The sequence below is a fragment of the Patagioenas fasciata genome, chromosome 4, assembly GCF_037038585.1.
Source record: "Patagioenas fasciata isolate bPatFas1 chromosome 4, bPatFas1.hap1, whole genome shotgun sequence".
Lineage (NCBI taxonomy): Eukaryota > Metazoa > Chordata > Aves > Columbiformes > Columbidae > Patagioenas > Patagioenas fasciata.
The window spans coordinates 58,712,180-58,735,673 of NC_092523.1; the positions used below are offsets into that span (position 1 = coordinate 58,712,180).

Consider the following 23,494-nt stretch of genomic DNA (forward strand, 5'->3'; position numbering starts at 1 on the left):
TGTCCTGTTGCCAGGATCTGTATCAATCCCCACTGGCTTTGTACAGAAAGAAGAAACACAGAGATTGCGATTTTGGAAAACTTTTGGGAAAGGAAAAGATTCCATTTAGAAGACATATCCACTTCTAACTATCAGGCAAACAAGCTGGAAGACAGGCATATTTTTCCTTTAATGCACATATGGTTTCAACCACACTAAAAGATTTGGCAGTCATTTCAGATATACGCTGCAAGCTTCAGAGCAGTGAAAGACTGGGGAGTCATATTTAGCACAAATATGCAAAGCCCTGTTCTCACAGTTCTTCCAATGTCAAGAAAATACACCTCAATGTGTATCGAGCATTTGTGTCCAAACACTTGAGAACAGACAGAGCAGGTATGCATCTCATTTTCCTTAGCTTACCAGTTGACTTTTTTTATTTTATTGTAACTCAAAGAGTAAATAAAAAATGATTTGTACATGACAACAACATTCTGCATAGGATAGTACCACGGACTATTCTGTTTCCTCTCTTCAGGGAGGCTTTTGATAAACAAACGATGCCCACCATCCCCAACTGTCAAGTAAAGACCCTGGTCACATAGCGCTAATGCAATGAATGCTGCTTTTATTACTTAGTTAAGAATTCTTATTTAAGTAAGAAGGATAAATTGAAGTTTTCCATTTCAAATAAGCATTTAGGCACTACTGATCTTGCATCCACCTCCCAAGAGATGAAGAAAGAAGGTCTGGGATGTGACACAAGGTCCATCCCCACCGTGCAAGCAAGAAGTAGAAATGTTGGAGGCCTGGCTATTAATAGGTTTGGAGTTCTTCTTCATTTTGGAAGTGTGCTGGGTTCTGAGCTGATAAAAATCCCTGCAGTTTTTTTGCCACTAATATGCGAGCAGTTGAGTACTTCTGAATACCTTGATTTAGCAATACTTACAGAAGGAATGCATTAGACTAAGGAGGATCAAGGAGAACTAGAGCAAACAAAGAAGTGTGTAGCTGGCTGGCACTGTGCTCTGGCTCTTCTGTCTCCAGAGAGAGTGGCTCAGTAGAAGTCCAAACAGCTGTGAAACCATCCTTTATTTCTGTTAACAGGTACAGGAGCAAAGAATGAAAAACACCTCAACAATTCAGCTATAAAACACAATTTCAAAACATTTTTTCTCTTCACACAGAGATACAACTGAACATTGACTTAATGAAGTAGACCACTGTCCTACTTGTTCTCACTAGAAAACTATGGTCATTAAATTAGGTCATCAGAGACTGAAGGGTGTGTTGTAATCTGGCCTTAAAGTCTCTATTTAGCTAATCATATTTTAATAGCTTTAAAACTAGAGGTATTTTTCTTTTTCTTTAACAGCAATCAGGCTGAATTTTCCAAAAGATCCTCCCACTATACTTGATAACTTATACTAGTGTTTATCGCTAAAAAAATCCTCATAAATCTTATTTCTTACTAAGGACTGGGACAGAGTCTCCTTGAAAGACTGAGGTAAGAATAAGAAAGGATCCCAACTCCTAATTGTTTTTAGAGTGCATAATGTCTCAGTGCTTTTGCTAATTTTCTCTTCATGTCTTTTTATTTGTATTGGAACAAACAAAATCATAACTGGTCTTTTTTTGTCTCGATTACTATGTGTGTAGTGTCAGTCATAGTTACACAGGTCTTAAATGAAGATGAAAAGCTTCCATAAAAAAAAAAAAATTCATTCATCCAATCTACACTTCTCTTCATGCAGTTTTTGACAAAAAAATGGCTACACAATATTATGAGTGAACATTCCTAATATTAGCTTTTATTTTATATTATATTAGCATTTGGTTTATATCTCACATATATTAAGATACATGTATACAGAAAATGGAGTTACTGTGATGGTAAATAAAGTTTCAAAATAGAAATTTAAGAAATAGAAACTTTCACCTCACACTGATCATTGCCAAAATATGTGAGCAAGCCATGACAGTTACTTTGGAAATTCTGGCCAAGCATCTGCAATTCATAAGTAGTAGTATCAAATAACATCATTCACCCACTTACAATATTGTTCCAATTTTTTTACATTTAGTGACATATATGGGGTGGGGAAAGAAGTTGTTTCAAATGTAAGTATCATAAATACATTTTTAAAAACTGAAATATTTGAAAAGTAAAATATATGAAAACCTGTGTAAAAGATGAAGTGTGCTGAGAGAAATCAAAATGTATTCATGTGTCAAAACCAAGCAAGACTGTATAATTGCTAGTTCAAATGGTATTTGAAGCCCTTTCAGATCCTAAAAACTTCTCAAAAACACACTTTTGCATCTTGGACTGCACCTTTTCTCATGGGCTTCTCAATAATGTGTGACAGAAGATAATGATGAGGTTCTCACATATATAATTAGGTATGCCAGTCCAAAATCAAGAAGAAATCCCTTGCAATAAGGGGAGATTAGTGCTTGAACTAAAAGTGTGTTTTTAAGCAGGCATCAGGCTTCAAGGACTACAGGTAATAACAAATCTATTGTCTAGACCAACAGCAGTCCGATACTAAAACTGCAGGAAATTTTATTGTGTATGGAAAAAGGAAAAAAAGGACAAAACACAGAGCTTTGTGAATCAGATTTCATTATTTCTTCATCTTCTTACTTTTCAACTTCACGAACTTAATATACTTATTTTGCTGTATTTATTCTTTAAGTAAAAATACATCAAGTATTACATATTATGAAATTTACAACTGTACATTAACTGTACATTTTACAAATATGCTCCAATGCATAGGTTTTTACTGCTGTCTCTTTTCCTCAGCTCCAGGGAAGTTCAGATCAGCCACAATGAGAACTGGCCAGAATACTTAAGTCTACCAGGAACCTTCACTGTGCCCTGGTTTCCTCTTATGCTCATATAAAGGCAATTGTGGCATACAGATTCTGTTTGCAAAGACATTTGAGTCAGATGTCAGGTATGTCTGTGTGTCCTCTTTGCTCAGAAAGCCAGAACCACTGTCCAATTTCTAGAATTATTTTGGAATAGCCCATCTAAAATTACTTGGCAGTGTAGAGGCTAAGGATATAAAGAACATTTTTCATGTCTCCTACGCTTTCTCTGTAATACACAAAGACCAGAGTCCTGAAGTTACATAGATTAGCAATCTTCAGTTCATTACAGGCCCTGAAGATGGATTTGTGACAAGCAATGTATAGGAGAAGGACAGGGTGGACATTTTTCTGAACTATGTTGGACGTAAAGCATTTGAAATTGCCAGTGTCAATATAGGCAACTGGATATTCTCAGCCATGCTGTCCCTTCCAGTTCTGTATCTCAACAGGCTGTTTACTTCTGCTATTCCAAATGTGATTATATGAAGGATTCTAGTTAATAGTGGCTTTCTATGATGGAGTGACTATCAGTGGACAATGGAAGAGGTACAGATATAATCTATCTGGACTTCTGTAAGGCCTTTGACACGGTCCCCAAAACATCCTTCTCTCTAAATTACAGAGATATGGATTTGAGATTTGATGGATGCACTACTCAGTGGATGACTAATTGGGTGGATGGTTGCATCCAGAGGGTAGTAGTCAATGGCTCAATATCTGGATGGGCACTGGTGATGAGTGGTGTCCCTCAGGGGTCTGTACTGTATCTTCATCAACAACACAGACAGTGGGATCGAGTGCACCCTCAGAGTATTTGCAGATGACACCAAGATGAGTGGTACAGTTGACATGCCTGAGGGATGGGATGCCATCCAGAGGGACCTGGACAAACTCAAGAAGTGGACTCATGTGAACCTTATGAGGTTCAAGAAGACCAAGTGCAAGGTCCTGCTCCTGGGTTGGGACAACCCCCAGTATCAATACAGGCTGGGGGATGAAGAGCAGCCCTGTGGAGAAGGACTTGGGGGTACTGGTAGATGAAAAGCTGGATGTGAGCCAGCCATGTGTGCTTGCAGCCCAAAAAACAGCACCTGGGTTGCATCAAAAGGAACATGGCCAGCAGGTTGAGGGAGGCGACTCTGCCCTTCTGTTCTGGTAAGACCCCACCTACAGGACTATGTCCAGCTCTGGGGTCCTCAGCACAGAAAAGACATGGACCTGTTGTAGTGGGTCCAGAGAAGGGCACAAAAATGATCAGAGGGGGATGGAACACCTCTCCTATGAGGACAGGCTGAGAGAGCTGAGGTTGCTCAGCCTGGAGAAGAGAAGGCTCTGGGGAGACCTTACTGTGGCCTTTCAGTACTTAAAAGGGGGTTGTAAGAAAGATGGGGACAGACTTTTCAGCAGGGTCTGTAGCAACAGTGTAAGGGGAAGTGGTTTTAAACTAAAGGACAGTAGATTTAGACTAGATACAAGGAAGAAATTTTTTGCAATGAGGGTGGTGAAAAACTGGCATAGGTTGCCCAGAGAGGCTGAAGATGTCCCATATCTGGAGACATTCCAGGCGAGGCTGAATAGGGCTCTGAGCAACCTGATCTAAACATGTTCCTGCTCATTGCAGGGGGGTTGGACTAGATGACCTTTGAAGGTCCCTTCCAACCCAAAACATTCTATGATCTATGAATAGTTACCTTTAAATGTACCTTGGCTGGATTACTATTCCCAGTTTTAACATTACTGCAGGAAAGAACTTGGATCTAAATGCATCTGAAAACTGCCCCAGGTGCTGGGAAAACCTGGTAACCAAATATTAAAAATATTTTTGTTTATAGCACAGCATATAGTAAAAACATAATGTATAGATTGGAAATATGCAGATATAGAATGTTAGAAATATATTAATACAGCTAATCCAGAAAAGTCATACAGCCATGATGTCTCAGTTTCAACATGAGTAGTATAGCAACTGCTCAATCAACAGCCCTTCAAAGTCACTCTTCACTTCTGCAGGAAAAGGAGAAACAAAAATCTAAAACATAGTAATAAAGCAAATATATCAGAGTGGAAAAATAATAATATTACAAGTTTTTTTTACTGTCTGACACAAGGGAGAGATGTCCTATTAAAAAAAAAAAAAAAAAAAGAGAAAACCAATTGCATCTCTACTACCCCTATAGAAGTCTGTTAAGAAAACTATCATACTATCATAAAGCTCACATATTACATTTCAATTCTCTTCACAACATAAACAATACTTCCTACCTCAAAAAGCATTACATACTTGACTGGGTGAGAATATGTCTATGCACCTGACAGCAACTAGATATGATCATAGAATCACAGAATCACAGAATGTCCTGAATTGGGAGGAACCCACAAGATCAGAGTCCAACTCCTGTCCCTGCATATGACAACCCCACAGTTCACACCATGTGTCTGAGGGTGTTGTCCAGTCTCTTCTTGAACACTGTCAGGCTTGGGGCCATGACACCTCCCTGGGGAGCCTGTTCCAGTGTTCCACCACCCTCTGGGGGGAGAACCTTTTCCTAATGTCCAACCCAAACCTCCCCTGACATCTTCCTGCCGTTCCCTCGAGTTCTGTCATCGGTCGCCAAAGAGAAGTGATTGGCACCTGCCCCTCCTCCTCCCCTTGTGAGGAAGCCTTAGACTGTATTAAGGTCTCCTCTTAGTCTTCTTTTCTCCAGGCTGAACAAACCAAGTGACTTTAGCTGTTCCTCATATGGCTTCCCCTGCAAACCTCTCACCAACTTCGTAGCCACTCTGGACACTCTCCAGTAGCTTAATATCTTTTAAGATACAGTCTGCACTCTGACCAGACATAGACCACCTCCAGGTTCATCAGTTATACAGATCAAAGCTGGCTGGTGTCAGATGGCTGCCTGTACTACCTTGTAGGCACATTCTAAGTGTCTGTATTATTTAGGTCCTTGAAAATCATAGGGAGAATAAGGCAGTCTTTAAGTAGGCTCCAACTCCACATTTATCTATGCTTGAATCTTGAGGGTGACAGACACTGGAACGGGCTGCCCAGGGAGTTTGTGGAGTCTCCTTCTCTAAAGACATTCAAAACCTGCCCGGACACATTCTCGTGTAGCCTCATCTAGGTGTTCCTGCTCTGGCAGGGGAATTGGACTGGATGATCTTTTGAGGTCCCTTCCAATCCCTAACATTCTGTGATTCTGTGAATCTCTTCAATTTTATTCACATTTAAATCAACCACACCCTTGACTTCTTTAAAAGAGAAACTGCAAGTTTTCCCATGCAAGAAAATGACACCTTCAGAAAGTGCTTACAAAGAGGATTGTGGCTGTCTCGTACTCAGCCATCTCTATTTTTCTTAACTAGCTGATTTATTTTCCAATAATTTTGTCCAGACTGGAATTCCCTAATTAAGTACTCGTTGAGTTGGAGGTTAGAGATAAGAGAGGTGAAGCCAAGAAACACTGAACTTACTAGCAAAACAAAAACAAAAAACAAACAAACAAAAACAACAAAAAACAAACAAAAACAAACCAACAACAAAAAAAAACAACAAAAAAACAACTTTCCATTTAGTTTACAAGTTATGTTCTTTTTGCTTTCTTCTGAAATATTTTAGTTTCTTTAAAAAGTCTTCCACGATTGCAGAGATACTCTGTACCACGTATCAATATATAAACCACCAAATAAATATGAATAAAATAAATATTTAAGAATGTGGCGTAGACTGCATGTTTGCACAACAGTAGACATTGATTGTGGACTTTGTAAACAGGAGAAGTTCTACAAGAATACTGAATTTCACTGCCTACAGTGAAAACTTAGTATCACTCCTTCCTATGCAAAGCTTTCTAACTTCAAGCCACAAAGAGAGTCATTGTTCCATTTAGGCACTGAGAAGCTCTCTGCTTTTAAGAGTTGGCTTGTGTTGCTATTACTTGAACATTACTTTCCCTTCAGAGTCTTCTGACTCCTGTGTTTAAAGGTTCATTGCAAATTAACCAGTTAGCAATATTTTAAACATTAAAGATAAATATTCTCTTTCCTCTCTCTGACAAACTGTTTCATATTTGCTGCCATTAATTTATTATGGAAGAGAATGCCATTTTTCTTACTAACTAGTACAAATCTCCAGGAAAATATCTTATTTTAAGATTTCAGTATTATTGCTTCAGTAGACTTAAGAGATGTTGACAAACTGATTACATCCAACCAAGAAGCAGCTAGTGTAACACATCCATCAACCTGACAACCCGGAAGACAAATTTTAAAGCTAGAAAGTTTGTTTATAGACTATGTTATGAACAGGAATGAAGAAAATTCAACCTTGAAACCCCTTCATATGTGGCTGGTAAACAGCTTTACATTGTAAGGTGTAACATGCTTCTTAAAGAAGACTTCACATATTTAAATGTGATAATGCAAGAACTGTTTACCGAAGCAACACAGGGTAATTTAATTACAGGAAAAATAATTTCTAAGATCTCAAAGTAATGAGGAACCTGTGACACAAATCCTAATCTGGTGTATGACAGCTGCAGAATGAATTCAAAAGATTTTTACCAGACTAATTATCTGTTAATGGCCAGGCTCAGCAGGGCACAACAAATTCCCAAGGTTTAGCTTCCAAGTCACGTGATTCAATCTTTAGCATGGCAGATGGCAGACAATGACTGCATACCGCTCTTTTATTCCAAGAGCTACACACACCATTTCTGTAACCCAGCACTAAAATTACTGTAATCATACATCAATAGACACACAGCGTTACCACTGGTGACACCACTATTTTTGCAGTGATTGTTTCCCACACTGTGCAGCATGTCATTTTTAATAAATGCTGTCAACTCTTGGTGTGCACAGACAAAAATTGAAAATGCCATTTATCCTCTCTACAGATCCACAAAGACTCCTGCAAGTCAGATGTCACTTTCAACAGGACACACATGCTTGCTTTTAGCTATAATATCAGCAATTTTTCTCAGTTGCCACACTTTAATTTAAAAATGCTGACTTTGCATCAGGATTTGATTTTGTGTTCATTTTGATAAATACTCTATTATTTTAAGATTCCACTTCATCAGTCTGTTAAGTTTAATGGCAGTGGATATTATTAATTACATATCTAAACCTTAGCTCACTGAAAAAGATTGAATTCACACCCAGTGGACTGCAGCCACTACATTCTCAGCAACATTATACAATATCACCCAAGACAAAATTACATATCCTTGTGCGGAAGAAAGAGATAACATGTTCTCTATTTCATCTGTACTACATTTTGGGTTCCTGATCTCCATAAAGTAAGAATAATACACAGGGGTTTTGCCTCCTCCTGAACAAATTCTAAAGACCTTTGTTCCAGAAAGCCAAGTTTTCCAGTGCTAGACAGCAGCTATTTCACATGGCATGACCTTTATTTTTTGCATATGCAACAGAGCACAACAACATCCTCAGCATTATTGTTCAGGGCCAGTTCAAGACACTCTTCTGAGATGACTGATGTTCAAGGTTCTGTTTCTTTTCTAGTGCTTCTTCTGTAGTATGTTAAGTATCATAATTTTGTTACTTTTAAAGTTCTTACCACTTTACATTTTCTTTTTTTCCTCAAAATGGTAACTGGACTGGTAATATGATCCTGTCAAAACTTTGATGAAAACTGAAAATACTTCCTAGAGGTAATTCCTAAACTACACATTGTCTGCCTATGGCCTTTTACTACTGCATGTAATGAAAATGCTTTAGAAAGTGTTCCATAACAAGATTAGTAGCTAGGAAAAGTTCTTTGTGTTTTCATATTTAGAGTATTTTTTAGATCCCTACTTCCACAGAAATATTCCTATCTGTAGATATTTATGTCCACAGATCAAGGCCAAAATTAGCTCTTCTGCTTGAGTACACTATTTCCTCCTTTCTTCTAGCAATAAATAACCTCTGCTTCCAGTTCTGAGCATATTTATTGAAAGCTTGAACAAAAATATCACGTAGCAGCTTCCATGGATGAATTAATTTCCTGTTATTAAGACTTCCTCAAAATTAGGGTCACCTTAGTTACTTAGTTTTCCTTAGACTTGCCAGATTTGTATCCCACACTGACTAGACAAATAGCTCTCCACAGTTGATCTCTTAAACAATTTTAGCCTCTAGTAAAAGCCCAACTTCCCCTAAATCATGTTTCATATCAAATATTAGAAGAGGTTTGCTAGCATTCAGATAAAACTCACTTAACTGCAAACACTGCTGTTGGAATTATCTTCAGGATGCAGGTGTGTACACATGCACATTTTAGTGTTAAATAGCATTTAGATTTTTGTTATTTTATCTCTAGCTCAACAGTTCTTCCGAAGTTGTAGTGTTTGGTTACCAACTGCAAAATTGCCTGTAGCAGTAACTCAGATCTGTGCTATTTCCAGTACATTTGTGAAAGTGCCTATACTAGGTTAGAGACTGAGACGTAAGATAAAGACTTCCTTTGGTTTCAATAGCTTTCAACTACACACAATGCCTGCTTACATGGAATCAAGTTTCTATTAGGGTTGTTTCTCATCCTGTAATGAGGTATCAGACAGCAAGGTAGCAATACAGTTTAATGACACACACACACACAAAAGAGTACACTGAGTTCCCAGTGCCTGCTTCTTTAAAAAAAGTGTATAGCTGATGAGTAAGATACAGCTGAAAACCAAGTAGCCTTTCTCCTATCATTAGGTAGGAGGTAATTGAACTAAAGATAAATGTTTGCTAAAACTACTCAATTAACTTTAATTAAACTAATTTTAAAATCTCATCCTAGTATAACTTTGCATACAACACTGGAAAACTGAGAAAAACATTTATACATTCCAAAACTTCTCAGTACTAAATAGTCAGCTCTCATTGAGAATAAGATTCTAGAAAAAATACTGTACTAATGGAGGTTTTCAGATCTGAATGACAGAAACTTACCTACCAAAAAAACTGAAACAAAAAGATGGGGAATATCAGTTGTTCTAATTAATGAGATCTTTCCTGCTCATCTATTTTTTGGGTTCTAGAGAGATCTGCCCTCTATGGGGTAGATTACCAGCTGCAGTTGTCTCATTAGCATTTCCACTCTAAAGCAAATACAAAATTCAGTTTACAGAAGCTATCGTCTCTACTAAAAATATTCAAATCTGTCACTGGAAAATAAAAAAATACTGAGAGGAGAGCATGATGAGTCTGATGAATATTTCCAATGTAATGTCTGTTTTCTTCAGTTAGACATTTACTTTTAATGAGCACCTTATGAAAAACTTCACGAACAGAAAATTAGGGAACTTTTGGCTTCGGAGGTAGCCACCAACATACCCATGGCCCATCAAAAAATTCTTTTAAAATAAGGCTTACTTGTGGTATGTTCTCACTATTTTGGGAATGGAGTAGAGATGTTATGGATATTAATCCACAAAACTGCAACACAATGCAAGCTTAAAAAGTTACTATCATCCTGGAGTGAGGATTTCATTTTCTTTTGTATGTCAAACAATACATGCTTCCGAGTTCTGTATGGCTTTTTATGAGTTTCTCACAGGAAATTCCCCCATACATTATATTCTTTTAAACAACTAGTGCAGGTAATTTACCATTAAGTCGCTACTCTACACTCCACAATGACTGAAGCTTGAAGCTTGTTTAGAAACCCCCCATTCTCTCGTGAGGTAAGGAAGGGTTAACTTTCCAACTGGAGAAGTTTCAGTCTGACTGCCCTTGCTTCACAGTAGGATAGTGAAAGATTCCAACAAAGAATAGAAAGAAAAAGTGCAGCCAAGCAAGGACAACACCTTGCTCAAACAAATATATTAGGTAAACCTCAATGTCAGAAGCACTAAGACTGGAATGGCAGAAGCCTCCATTGTAAAGTTAAAGCCTATTTACCTTTATAGGAATAATTTACCTCACATAGAAACCATCACAAAAGTCTTGAGAATTAAAAGTTTGTTATTCAACAGCTTAAAAGTGAAAAGCCAGCCTTGAATCAATGTAGTTTAAAAAAAAAAAGTGCTTGAGGATACAAAGCACTAATATTCTAAGTTACAGCACCCATATTGAAATTGAAGATAAAAATGAAACCTTGTGTTACAAAGTCTTACAGTTAAAAGCTAGATAATTGTCTGTTTTCATACACAATAATCAAGGAAAATATCCAACATGGATGTTATTCTCTGTGTTGCTCCTATCATGGCGATGTTGCTGCAGACAAGATTAAAGAAGTCAGAAGAGTAGAAAAAATATTTTGAGGAAATCCTTTTCATTGTACTACTCAAAATTAAAAAGATTTTTTCATAGATCACTGGTTTCGTGATTTTTTTTTAGCACACGTGTTAAATAGTTCTAATGGAAAACAAAATCACCCTAGAAGTTAACAGAACACATTCCCTAAGAAAAGGATACAAATTTTATGCATGCATGTTTTTAACACCTGAATTCTGGCATCAATTCCATACTAAACAGAAAACACAACCTAAACCTATTTGCTCACAAAAAATGCAGAAAAAAAATATATATTTCTTCAGAGATAAAATACAAAGAAGCAGGGAAAAATATAAAAGCCCAAACCCAGAGAAAAAGCTACATTTACAGGAACACAGCCATTTACAAAATGCCTTTTTTTTTTTTAATGGTTGCCTTTCAAGCTGTGCCAACACTACAATGAACATAAAAGATCTGCTTCCCTAGCAGATTTAGAATAATAAGCAATTACTGCATTAGAGAAAATAGGTTCTGAAATTTCCACCAATTGGTAACTGGCAGCAAAGCAGCTCTTTATTTGCCAGACCCCACAAAGCCCTTGGGCACGAACCTCTAGTATACCAGCAAACAACAAAGGGATAAAAACCAAAACCCTATCGCCTCAAACTGGGGTCAGCCCTTCACTTTGGGGAAAAAGAAACTACAACAAAAAATCCAGAAGCATCTATCTTCTAGATAAGCAGGACGCTTTTATTATCAGGGTGTTTAAAGCCATAGGTCTTCTGTCTGGGACACTATATCCTATAACCACTAAATCATGATTACACTATGGTTGTGTAAACAAAGGCTCCTTCCTAACGTCTGTGGAAAAGCAAAAAGGTTTTCTTCCAGACGGAAGGGAGGTTTCCACATTTGTGCGCTACTACTGCTGAAACATTTTACACAGAGAAGCAGTTGTAAGGGTGTCAGCAGTGAGAACTAGTTATTTCACAGCCCTGCTTGAGAACACCTACATCTACAATCCAAGTTTCATTATTGCCTTTACCACAGAAGGGCAGAAGGAGGTACTACAGCAATTAGAAATCTTATACTCATCTTGGAGTATTACCAACAATTGATTGTCTTCTCTGTGGACGGAATACAGCCATCATCCACTATGGATGACAGTAATGTGCAAGCAACATATGTGAGATTTAATGTTAATTAATTTTATTGATCCCTGATGCACTATTGCATCTTTCACATCAATGCAGACCAGTGAGTTTCTACTATATCAATAATGCAATAGAAGAGCTGAATCTGAACTGAGAATCCTAGTTTTTGCAGTTTCCTTTCTTGACTCTTTACAAATCTGTTTCCATCTATTTCCTTGAGAAGATTAGAATCATCTTATCAGAAACAGCAACAGAAGACTTCATGGGCAGAAGAGACTGTATAATAAATATCCTCAAAGCTATTTTATAACAAATCAAATTAAACATGACTAAAATCATATTATGGGACTTCTAAAAAGAAAAGGATGTTCCTAGAAAGGATTCCCTTAGCAAATCTTGTTAACAAATCTCATTAAAAATCAAACCTATTAGAAGAACTAAAGAGCACATTATAGTGCCACCAAGTACTGAAAATCAAGAGTCTCAGTGATGCATTTGCCTTGCTATATTTAACACCAAAGAACAGAAGTTCTTTTAAATTATTTAATTATAAAAAGTGTATCCACAGAACATAACCAGAGAGACAGGCCTCATATCAAGACAATCTAAGTGCACTTGGTCTGCCATACATTTGCTACCAATTTTAAACACAAAAAGGTACTTTTTAAGTAGCCTGTAGGATTACAACCATTATAAAAAGCTTTCCGATAGAAATTCCAAGATCTGCTTGAACACAACTGACACTTTTACAAGTAGCTGATGCAAATATATAGGTATGCAAGTGTGCAAGAATACTTGTTCTGTGAGCAAGGATCCTAATAGTTACTCAACAATACAAGTCCAGGTACCTGATACTGCATGGGATCTACTTCACAGTCTGTGTTACTCTGTATTACTAACATCACAATGCTGGCAAAGTTCCACATCAGTATCAAAGATAAGTATCAAAGCCCTGTTCCACAACTGGCTGAGTCATTAACTTGACTGATCAACAGCAAATGTATTCCTGACACTTTTACCTGATGCAGCAAAACCTTCTGTGGGCCACTCCTTTGTATTTCTGGGTGAGAACAGAAGACTTACCGCATCATTAATCCTGGCACCACATTTTGCAGTGGTAAAACTAAAAGCAAAAGCAAGTTGTAAAGATGTGACACCCCGCCTTCCCCCCCCCTCAAACTATTCATTTCAGATAAAATTCTTGACCTTAGACCATGTGAGTTACTACCTCCAGAAAGACATTTCAATACTTTTGTTGTTTAAATAGCAATCTCTATAAGTGAAATGGAAGGAGACAACAATATTTTTCTTACATGACTCAGCACCACTTAGTAGTCTGAAAACATAACTCTGCTTCTGAAAACACATAGGTATGTGTTTGCTTTCAAATATTTCAGATACACTGTATTACTCAATCAACAGGCACTTTATTGATTAGTACACTTTTTTTTTTTTACTTGGAATGTAAAGTTGTCAACTTCTTTTGCATAATATACAATTTATTTTTAAAAGATATTAATATTTAATACAACTTTTTAAAGTTGCAGTTTATTAAACTGCGCTTATTCAGAAGCAGATTAAAGCATATACAGTAACAAAAATTCAAGTTAAGAAAAGAAAGCAGCTTAATTAAATTAACTCATAATTATTAGATATTCACAGCAATTTATTCTCCTACCTGCTTTCCATCCAGTGTACAAAGTCTCTTGACTACACCCGAATCTAATTTAATGGCTTCTGTGATGTCAGTCAAGACCTGTTCAAAGGAGTGAGCAGTCTTCTTATTCAGTAGAATTCTCACAGCTTTCCGTGGTTTTACTCCACTCCTAATAACAGTCACTAATTTGGGTTTAATGAAATCTTTACTCTCCTTCACTTCACTCTTTGTGGATGTCAAAGATGTCAAGGATCGAGTGGACCCAGTCCTTATGTTCACACACCAGTTTGGATTGACATTCTTGGTGTAATCAACTTTGCGATATGGTTCATTGGATGCACATACATAACTTTCACCTGTAAAGAAGATTACATTTTCATAATTTAAGGGGGTTTTAGCTCTTATTGTAAATAAAAAAAAAAAAAAGAGACCATTTTTTCAGGAGTGATTTTCACGTATTTCAACTCTAGGTTATTTTAAATAGAGGACTGTAAATTATTAGAGCTTTTCACCAAAACAGTATTCTTATAGAGCGGATTCAACATGTTTCAAAAAACCTCTGGTTAAGAAATAAAAACCAGTAAAGGGTAATGAGGGAGCTGAAGATATTTCCCATTTCTTTTGGATCCTGAGTTCTGACTGCTGAGTCATTTTCCAAGTGCTTAAATTACTTGAGCTCCCAATACATGACAGTAAGAATATTCTCGTACAGCAAATACCCAGGTCCTTCCCTATATCTTCCTAAGTATATAATTCACAATGTGTACACACATATCTATGTTTAATAATGAATTATTTTAAAAGGAGAAAGTTTTAACAGAATAAAATTTGAGCATTTCAAGATCCTTGTCCTGAAGGACACATTAATTTACCAGGAGCTATTGCCTGTTACCAAGGATGCACTATTGAAATGTATTCACTTCAATGTTTTTGAGACCAAACACCTGCCAAAGCCACAAACGAGACTCTGAGACTACAGGAATACGTAAGGGCATTTACACTTCCTTGTTTTAATTTCTTTACTAATTTCAAAGCCTGCATTGCTGATATCTTCTAAAGCAATGACAGGGAGGCCAGAGAACTAAAAAAATGTTAACAGGCTAGTAATACATACCTCTACATCAAATTATTTGAAGTGGCACCAGCCATGATCCAGACCTAAGGAATTTGTTACTTTTCTCCATTCCTTGACATAATATAAAGGTGGAGACTAACTGGCTTTATTTTTGTAGAAGATGACATTTTTCTCTTCAAACTGCTGTTTGTTGTTTTCCACAACTCTCTTAACATTCGACAAAAATATTCAAGATGCAGATCATGACAAACGATATCTTTAACTCTGGGCCATTTCTGTAATCTCAGATCTCACAAAATGACATCCAAAGACCTTCTCAAAGAGTCAGAGTACTGTCACATGCATGAAAGGGAAGCATTCCAAACTGACAGAGCACACCATTCCTTCAGGCAGAAGAGCTACCTATTGCTAAAAAGCTTAGCCTGTTCTAAGATTAAACTGGTGGAACAAACCAAAGTCATCTCCTATACACAAAGTAAGAGGAATAAAGAGTACACATACATCTATTGAGCGTTATTGTGAAAGTTACAAAACATGTACCTGTATTTAAACATACACTAGCAAACTTTTAAACAATACTTTTAATTTCTGAACTCTTGTTTGGAGAGCTGATTTAGCTTAGAAGTTGCATAGTTTATTCCAAAAGCAAGATAGTATAGTACTTTAAAACCTCTGCAGAATTACTGCAATCTGAAAGACTTTTTTGTGTTTCATTTCCCATACTAATTACAACACTTTCTAATTTATCATGTATTTAGACCTTCTTAAAAGTTTACTTAGTGTATCTGAAAGAGAATAGATTATAATTAAGTCAACAATGATTTTGTTTTGGCAGTTAGGCAGCCAGTTCTGCCTCCACAAACATCACTGGGACTGTAACCCACTGAGGTACAAAGAAACAATTTGGTGTGAGGTTTTACAGATGCTGCTGCCTTGCCTGGATTTTTCATCTCCACTCATCCCCATCATCCCTCCTCATCTTCATAGACTAAGTGTTACACAAAACAGAAATCAACACAGACAAAACCAGACAACTCCTCTTTCCCCAGAAAATGAGCAAAGAAAAATGAGCTGTTTTCAGCCCATAAACTCCTTGAATGTAATGTCCACACACCTGTGTGCACACTAGCACAAATCTACACGTAGGAGAAAACAAACCCACACAGCTCAGGAAGAACTGTGGTGACCCAGAAGCTTGCGTTGCCCACAACTACATGCTAAGATGCTACAAGTTTCTAAGCAATCTGATTTAATCAAACCTGCTTTGAGCAAGATGTTGGATGAGATGACCTCAGAAGGTCCCTCCAAACTAAATTTTCCTATGCTTCTAAATAGCTGGACAGTTTTCTTTCAACAGCTGTTTTCAGAGACTTTTCACCTTCTCAAAGAAGCTGGCAATTCTAATTCATACCGATACACTTAATAACATTATAACTGCTGATCATTTGACTATTGTCCCCTCTGAAACTAGTTTAGTGGATTACTTAGAATCCTTATGACAATTTTTATCATCATTGCATACTAAACCTTTTATGGATGCACCTAACAAGTGACGTGGGTTCACATGTGTTGGTTAACAATGCCAATTATTATTTCCTCCTACAAAAAGTGAACAGAAGGTAATTTAGTCATTATCCTAGGGAATTCAGAATATTGGCATTCAACTTTGGAAAGTCCCTGACCACTTGCTTTAAAGTTTATTGATCTGTGTAAGACTTTGGTAATGTTTAATCATCCTTTGATAATAATTTACGTGTAAATAAATCCAACAGCATCCTATGCATGAGGATACCTCTCTAAACACACTGACTGCCCTTAGCATCTCAAAGATTTTACATAAACTTCAGTAAATGAAGTAACGTATCACTCCAGAGTGTGCAAGAGTGTTAAAGAAATTCCAGCAATCAGCCCTACAAGGTACATCAAAACTCATCATCCTTGAGCATGTTTGGAATTATCCTTTCGAACTCAAAAAGAATGTACTTCCTAGACCATGGAAAAACTCCACAAATGTACACTATACAATTTAAAGTTAAATCTCACAGCTGAAGCTTAAATTAACAAAGATTTAAAAAAAAAAAAAAAAAAAAAAAAGAGGCTATTCGGAAGCAGGCTCTCCAACTTGAAATAAATTAATTGCTTTACATAAAGAAGCACATGTAGGGAACCAAAGGTCCCTTTGCTAGAGGATTTAACATAGAAGAAACTCAATACATTACGCCAGCTTTGTCTCTTACAGACATGTACCATAACATAATATCTTCTTTATGCTATCACGGAAAGCGATCTATGTGCCAGAGTTGTATATACAACACCCTTTAAGAACAGCAGAACTTGTTCCATTACAAAATTTCAGTCAGTATTAATCCAAAGGATCTTTATTTCTTTAAAACAGCTGTGTAAAACTCTGCCTTCTGCTAGTTCCCTTGCTTGAAGGTGGAATAAAATTATTTCCCAATTATTAGAATAGGTTGCAATACCTGTTTACTACATATTTCTTATTAGTATTTCTTTTCCTTTAAGCAGAAGCCTTAGTTTTCTTCTTCCAATGAAAAAAATAGAAGTGCTTACATTTTAAGAGAATGTAATACCTTAAAAATTTCTAGCACATTTACCCAAGACAATATTTAAAGAAAAAAAAAAAAAAAACAAAAAAACAGCAGGGGTAAGTTAAATCACAGCTATAAAGTTCACTACAGGAAACTCTCCTATAGGATGGTGTATTCAAAGAGCATGCCTAAGAAAATACCACCCCTGGATGAGCAGGCATTAATTTTTGAATGTTGCTATTGTTAAAACTGTTATTTTAGCCATTCTCTGAAATATAAAATGCATTTATACATGTGTGCCGTTTTTGGCTGGCACAGAATTAATTTTCTTCGTAGAAGCTAGTACAGGGCCATGTTTTGGATTAGTGCTGGAAACAGCGTTGATAGTAGTGGGATGTTGCAGGTACATGGAGTGGAAGCCTTTTCTGCTTCTCACCCCAGCCCACCAGTGAGGAGGCTGGAGGCACACAAGAAGCTGGGATGTGGGACAGCTGACCCCAACTGACCAAAAGGGTGTTCCATGCCACATGTCATGCTCAGCATATAAAGCTGGGGGAAGAAGGAGGAAAGGGGAACATTCGAAGTGATGGTGTGTGTCTTTCCCAAGTAACTGCTATACCTGATGTAGCCCTGCTGTCCTGGAGATGGCTGAACACCTGCCTGCCCATGGGAAGTAGTGAATTAATCCCTTGGTTTGCTTTGCTTGTGTGGCTTTTGCTTTACCTATTAAACTGTCTTTATCTCAACCCACAAGTTTGCTCACTTTTACCCTTCTGATTCTCTTCTCCATCCCACCGGGGGAACATGAGCAGTTGTGTGTTGCTTAGTTGCCATCTGGAGTTAAACCACAATGATATGTCTGTCTGGAAGAAACATCAAATAATTTTTAAGAGTATTATCTCTCTTTCATGTTATATATTGTAGGTAAAAAACGTGAAAGTGTAATGTTATATATAATATTCGCTCATAGCTTTAACGTATGTCCTGATTTTAAATCTGCTGGGGAGTAATTCAAGCATAAATACACACTTCTGATAATCTCCACACTCTCTCAGAAAAACAATATTTGTAAAATGTAACGTACAGCACTTAGTTTTTTGTTTGTTTAAACCAGTCAAATTGTTTTCAATCATTGTTAACAAAGTACCATGACTTTACAGATCAAATCACATACATAAATAAGTTTGGCTATTTCGCTAACTATTTGGAATGAGACTTTTCATGTGTCTAACCTAAATACATATCATCTCAATTACTAAGAAAATATTTTCTAACACTTCAGTGGCATTTTGATCAGGCTGTAGCTTTTGTGGCATTTGTACATCTACCAGCCCTAGAAAGTTGACAGAAATCCACAAACAGGCATAAACAATACTTAGAATATTTACATTGCTGAGTTTGATACAGTCAATTTTACGCTTTGAAGGCCTACTTTCCATTTACAGTCTTGAAGGATGTCAAAGTTAATGCATACTAGCCTTAACAGGCTGTTACAACAGTTACACTATTGGAAAAAAAATAGCTTATCTTTCACTTACAACATTAGAATTAATGTGAATCAGCTCCCCGGTTTTTAGACCAGATGGTGAAGTTAGTCACTAATATTACACTGGGATTTGCAGGCAAACATGTGAACTACAGACTAATTAAGCAATACATTTTTTAATACAGAAAAAAAAAATGGAAGAATTACAGACATATGTTACTGGGACTCTGAACCTATTCTATAGCAGTAAGCTTAACCAGGCTGCAGAGCAGTTTTGGTAGAAGTATTATATGAAATCTCCTTATAAGTTGGTATTATAATTTCAGAGCATATGTGCCATCCAACTGACGCTCCATGACATTACAAAGAGCGATCCAAATAGAAGTGTCACTTCTTCCACAAAGAAATCAAAATTTCCTCAAATGGAGCATATGCTCACTTAAAAGAATTAACACCTGCTGATATTTTGGGTCACAATATAATCAACAAATGGAGTAAGTTTACTTCTGATTCTCTCTCTCTTCATAAAAACAGCTAGAAGACATGCAACTGCCTATTAACAAAGAAACATTACCTGTCTCTAAATAATTTACCTGTACTGTGTGAAAAACTACATGCACTATCCGTGAAGCAAAACCTGTGTGTGTGCAGCATGTACACAGTTTAAGCACACTGTGGAATGATTCTGGTTTCAGAAAGCAAAGTCGACACATAATACCATTCCCTCACAACAGTAAATACAGCTTATGTACACAGAGAATGGATAAAAGAGAAAACAACACTACATACCTCACTGATAAATAGTTATGGACTATCAGTTCCCTAAATACTGATTTGCTTACTTTAAAACTTATCTACAAAGGTTTTCTTTTGCCATATGTTTCTCCAACACTGTTATTGACAGGAAATGTCTCTATCCCTTCATTTATGTCTTGAAAGGTGAGCTAAAGATAGTAGGGTGTACACAAACTCTCCAAAATTCAGCCATGCAATTTTAGGTAGCTAGGAAAAGGAGGATGTGTCTTGTTCTTTTGTATCACAAGTGTACATAACTTGCAACTATGTACAGTTTTGAGGAAACACAGCCCCTTTACAGCTTGGGGATCTTCATAGCACAAGTTTTGCAAGTTGAAGCCCACTGCTAGGCATTTAACAAATAACGTAGAAGTACCGTCCTTAAAAACAGAGACTACTAAAGACCGACCTGTAGATCTTTCATTTTCCTTAGCATTGTTAAACAAACTGTGAATATGCCACACAGTGGGTAACGTAAAAAAGAAAACACTCAAAAATCCTGAGTCAGCATATTTGAATCAAAAATCTCTGAACATGGCTTTCTGGCTTGCTTTTTGCAAGGTGTTAACAAGCACTTCTTATCTCCTGGGAGTCACATATAGCATCATGTTTTTAAATGACACACTGCATAACAGACAATTATACAGCTGACATTGGTAAAAACATCCCTACAATGAAACTGCTAGTCTCCATAGTTTTAGATGTGTGTTCCCCTGTGAAGCACATAGGACAGAGCAGGTTTCTAGGTGCATTTCAGACATATATCCACACCATGTTCCTCAGCCTCTTCTTGTGGAACCCAGCAGTTTAAATAGTACCAAAAGCTGCTTATTCAGTAGACCACAGTAGTTATTAGGGCTTTCTTCTAACTTTAGGAATCATAGGAGAGTACCCTTTTTGTGTTCTGTAACACGAAGTCAAGCACATTTCCAGAACAGTATATTTACAGCATGTGTAAAAGGACTGATCTAAAAATAAAACCACCCCTTTTATGAAGGATTAGGTTATTTAGATCTCTCCTCTCTTTCTTTCGCTGAACTTCCTTCCTCATCAGTTCCTTAAAACTGCTTTACTTTCATGTCACCTCCAATAACCCTGTATAAGTCACAATCTTGCCTTATCTACAGCATTAAAGTTCCCTGTTAATTTTTTAAAACCCGGGATGACAAGCAGGATTTTAGCAGATGACTAATGGCTCCTAGTTCTTTTTTGACTTTATTTAGTCACAAAGTTCAGATCACAGCTTCCTACAAGCTTTCACAGAATAACAAAACAGTTAATGGTCAGAAAGAGCCTTTGGAAGTCATTTGGTCCAACCCTCCAGCTCAGGCAGGGTAAGAGCTTTCAGAAGGCAGGTAAGGCCACCTGGTACCAACGCTGCCTAATACTATAGGCCTCCTCCACAGTAAGTAAATATTAATAACTTTTCAGGTACATTACATTTCTCCTATCTGTGAAACTTGGAGGTACACAGTGGTGGAACTACTCTATTTTGCTTGGAATGGAAGTTAACTAACAATTACATCTATATTTCACATCCACACCCCATTGCTCTAGGACCTACATAACTACAGTGATTTAAACATACATTTGGAAGTGTACAAGAAGTATTTAAAAACATTAAAAGCATTTATCCTTTTACCCTTCTTTGTTAGAACTGCTACATTTCCCTCTTTTAAATGCATTACAGCTTCTGGCTTTAGCACAGGAAGGTAATCATACCTTTTGCAAGATTCAAAAATACAAACTGCTTACTTGGTGTTACCATCTGCTTGCCTTGAGAAAAGATATTCTTGACCTAACATAACAGTGTGCATCAACTAGAATCACAGGCACTTAAGCAGGATTAAAATGTAATATGCAGCAACAATAACAATGATCTAAGGCAGAAAATACTTGGATTGTTCAATATCTCATTTCAAAAACATTCTTTTACTCTGTATTAGTGTGGCAGAGTCCATTTCTTTAAAGCAGATAGTCCTGTGCCACATGCCCAAGCCATGCAGAAGGACTTGCCCTGCTCAGAACCTTCCCACCTCCTGCACAAAGACTTCCCTACAGGTGCCTGTCGATGGTCTACACAACTGTGCAGACAAAACTACTGACATTTTAAAAGGACTGTATTAATTAAGCATTGTAATTGAACGAACCAAGACTCTTAGCAATGCTTCCTACCTAGGGAACTAGAAGAATTCCTTATCACATGCCAAATCAAGGTAAGTTTTCTTGCCAGGAATAGTGTCTGCACTTGGTTTCCCCTCTGAAAAATCCAACAATATCTCCCAACTTTGCAGTAGACCTTAATCAGGATTCTCCATGTCTTTCACTACCAAGACAATCAAAGCAAAGGACAGAGAGATGAAGCAGACTGACACCAATGTAAAACACAAACCTAAGCACTAAAGCACTGCGCAATTCTTACTATTGCCATTGTGTCATGCTTTAGAAAGCTTACATTATTAAACTGAAGGATTTAGACAGACAATGAGTTAACTTTTGTGGAGAATAGAAATAAAAATATTATTCCATTATTGCTATTGAAGAGAAAATATCAAATTGCATATGAAATCTACTATTCAAAAGTAAAAAGTAGTGCAATGTCTGACAGTAAAGTTGAAAGAAAGAAAACTGAAAGAAAGCCCCAAGAAAGTAATAATATTCCCAACCCCCATCCCCTCTCTGGAGTTGTCTGCTTGAACAAGATCAGGATCAGACAATGAAATTTTTCACTCCTCCCATTCTAAGAAACCAATAAAAACTGCCAAACTCATGAGCCATAATGTTTCCTAACCTACAGAGGCCAGGAATATAAACACTATTTGCCTAAGGCTGGTCCAGATGAGCATGCTTTTTTGACTATGATACCTAGTTAAGAAAAGCAATATGCCTAAAATGGAGCTTGTTGATTTTTTACTAGTAAACATGATCTGGTCAAATTTTGAACTGACTCAACCTGTAACAGTAATATTTGAAATCTACAGTGCATCTATTTTCCTCGTAAAATGATAAACAGTAAAATATTGCCAAATACAGCCAAATCCCAAAAAGCATTAATCAATGACTCTATTCAGCAAGTTTCAACTATTCTGATACAGAATTTGATACTGGCAGCTTTTGTATTCTAGACAGACATTAACCTGATAAACTGCAAACAGGCCTTAAAGAGCTTGCCTGCACTGAGGCACATCAATGTCCAAGAGCTATGTACACAGGCTGGAGTTGAGAGAGGTTCAACGCAGATCTTGCTGACTTGGTGAAGGTGGCTGAGCACTCACCTTCTGCTCACTTCAGAACCTGAACTGCTGCAATTCCATGTACCAGTTGAATAACACTGATGATGTGCAAACAGACTAGTTAAATAATTAGGTACTGCATCAAGTAGCCATGCTGGATCTGATGTTCAGCCTGTAGCCGGCATGCACAACAGCACTTTTTTTTCCTTTCTGAAAATTAAAAAGCAACACAACAAAACACCATTCAAAACTACTTCTGGTGCTACTGCAGTTCAAGATTTAGTGTATTACCAATGTTCAAGTATTTATTCTAGTGCAGAAATTGAAGCTTGCTGTGCTGGAACTACAAGAAATAATCCTAAATCAGATCCTCTTCCAACATCTCAAGAACAAAGCAGCTGGCAAAAAGCTGAAATAATTTCAAGGAGCGATGGATTCACTATTTGTTTGCTTCCTCCCTGCCCCATATATGCTT

General features: G+C 37.0%; 1 protein-coding gene across 5 annotated transcripts in view; it reads right to left on the bottom strand.

Moving 5' to 3' along the window:
* DCLK2 (doublecortin like kinase 2) overlaps positions 1-23,494 on the bottom strand; it is an 84,655-nt gene that overhangs the window by 57,899 nt on the left and 3,262 nt on the right. For all 5 annotated transcript variants that reach the window (XR_010651277.2, XR_010651276.2, XM_065836471.2 and 2 more), the window contains exon 2: positions 13,903-14,237. Coding sequence is in view for 3 of the 5 variants with exons in the window: in XM_065836471.2 (XP_065692543.1) it covers positions 13,903-14,237 (335 nt within the window). In the remaining 2 variants the exon portion in view is untranslated. The remainder of the gene's footprint in view (positions 1-13,902; positions 14,238-23,494) is intronic.